The sequence below is a fragment of the Trypanosoma equiperdum genome (assembly GCF_001457755.1).
Source record: "Trypanosoma equiperdum strain OVI genome assembly, contig: ctg_687, whole genome shotgun sequence".
NCBI lineage: Eukaryota > Euglenozoa > Kinetoplastea > Trypanosomatida > Trypanosomatidae > Trypanosoma > Trypanosoma equiperdum.
The window spans coordinates 40,355-42,248 of NW_027124628.1; the positions used below are offsets into that span (position 1 = coordinate 40,355).

At 44.2% G+C, this 1,894-nt stretch overlaps 1 pseudogene across 1 annotated transcript; it reads left to right on the top strand.

Moving 5' to 3' along the window:
• Positions 1–1,152, top strand: TEOVI_000320600:pseudogene (annotated as a pseudogene). Its single transcript has one exon. A coding segment is annotated over exon 1 (1,152 nt).
• Positions 1,153–1,894: the final 742 nt, after the last annotated feature.

Sequence of the window (1,894 nt, forward strand, 5' to 3'; positions counted from 1 at the left end):
GTTCTTGTGTTAATACTGATTATTGTTGGTGGTGACTATTGTTATCATGGTAACGCTGGGGTGGCTTTGAAGTTGCAAGCCGTGAAGTCGGTGTGCAGAGCATCGAAAAAGCTTAAATCGGTTTTTACATTTGTGAAGGACAAACTGGAAAAAGCGGATAGAAGCTTTTACGAGGTGAAACTGCTGCAAAAGCTACTCCGCTTGAAGCTTCTAACGGAATGGACTAAAGGAGAAAAGTGCGGGACAATGAGGGTTTTTCTTACCAACATAAGGGCGAAGGAGAGAAATATGCGACGGGAACTGTCAGCCTTATGGAAAATGGGGAGGAGAGTTGTGGGTGAGGCAGGGATTGCAGCTGGGAGACTGGACGAAATGGTGAATGTGTTCGCACAGTCGTACGGCAACGAAAGTGAAACGAAAACGTGTATTGGGGGTACAAATGGCAGTCCTATGGAGGTTTTGAAAAGGTGCTACGCTAACAATTCCAAAACAGGGGAATGGGAGTTCCTCACAATTACAGAGGGGGGAGAACTGTTTGACAACGAGTTTGAGACAAACTTGGAGACCACGCTTCACGTTATGTTGTCGCTTGGGAATAGAGCCGATCCGTGGTATGACTATGGAAAGGATATGGGGTGTCAACTCACTAAAGGAGCCCCTGGGGGTGGGTACATGAAGAGCCATAACCTCACAGAGAACATCATTTGGGGTGATGGCATACTCGGGGTGAGCAAAAATGGAAATGGAACTACCGGCTCCAAAGGAAACACGAGAGATGGGAAATATGCTCACGATGTCGTGTGGGAAGCAGAACCCACGAAAAATAATCCCACTCTCCGCAGGGTGATCAAAGATTTTAGTGCATTCGAAGAATTATTTGCGAAGGTGAAGTCTTCCCACAAGCTGTTAATAGATGCATTTCTCCAGGAGAAATTGTTTGCTGAGGAATTCGAGGCTCTTGCGGTTAGAACTAAGAAGAAAAGAGTGATCATTGGCGGTTCCACCTCCACCAAAAATAAGCAGAACAATGCCTTGGGGGGTAGTGGTGCCGGCGATGATAACGAAGTGAGTATGGAAGAGTGGTTGTCGCAAGTGGATGGGGGAATTGTAGAAGAGAGGTTGTTGGCGGAGGAAATGAAGGAGTGTACGTAAACTACCTTGCACAAATTGGATAAAACTGCTTACCTAATATACAAATACATGTTAATATTGGATATAGTAATGTTTCCCCACTGGATTGATATTTTGGGGTCCCTTTTTTAAATTAGTTTCTTTGTGTTAAAGTGCCTGTAACTTTGTGGAGATGTTCGCCAACGAAACTACGCTGTTGCTGTTGGTTGTTGTGAGCGTACATTCTCGTCGAAACGCTTTGAGAAAACGAATCACAAAAGAATATATGTCAGGGAGTTGGCTGCCGCCCACCAACCCTGCGACAAGGACGAATGTATAATCCTCAGTTTTTGAAATACTGAAAACATTTGTTGCCATGACACTTCCTCATTCGACTGTTGGTCCGTAGATACATGGTAAAGTATATGATTTACTCCGTAATCCACTAAAAAATTTGGGAGGGTAATATATAAAAAGTTGTCCCTTTTTAAGATCAAAAAGTTGTTTGAGAGGTGGCGGAAGTCCGCAGTCGCCGAGGTTGGGGAAATTACACCACAGTGGGGCGCAGGGTACCAGTGGCAACTGGATAAGAGGTCTGTACAATCCAATTAAACAAGTATCGTGCATTTTCTTGTTTTGAAAATAATATAGTAACGTGGCAACCACATTAGTGAAGTAAAGTTAGTATGTTTATGCGTGCACCTCTTGTGAGAGCGGTAGAGGCGAGGTCGACGCAACAATAGGGATCAAGTCACTGGACGCCCCCCTCAAAAAAAAAAAAAAA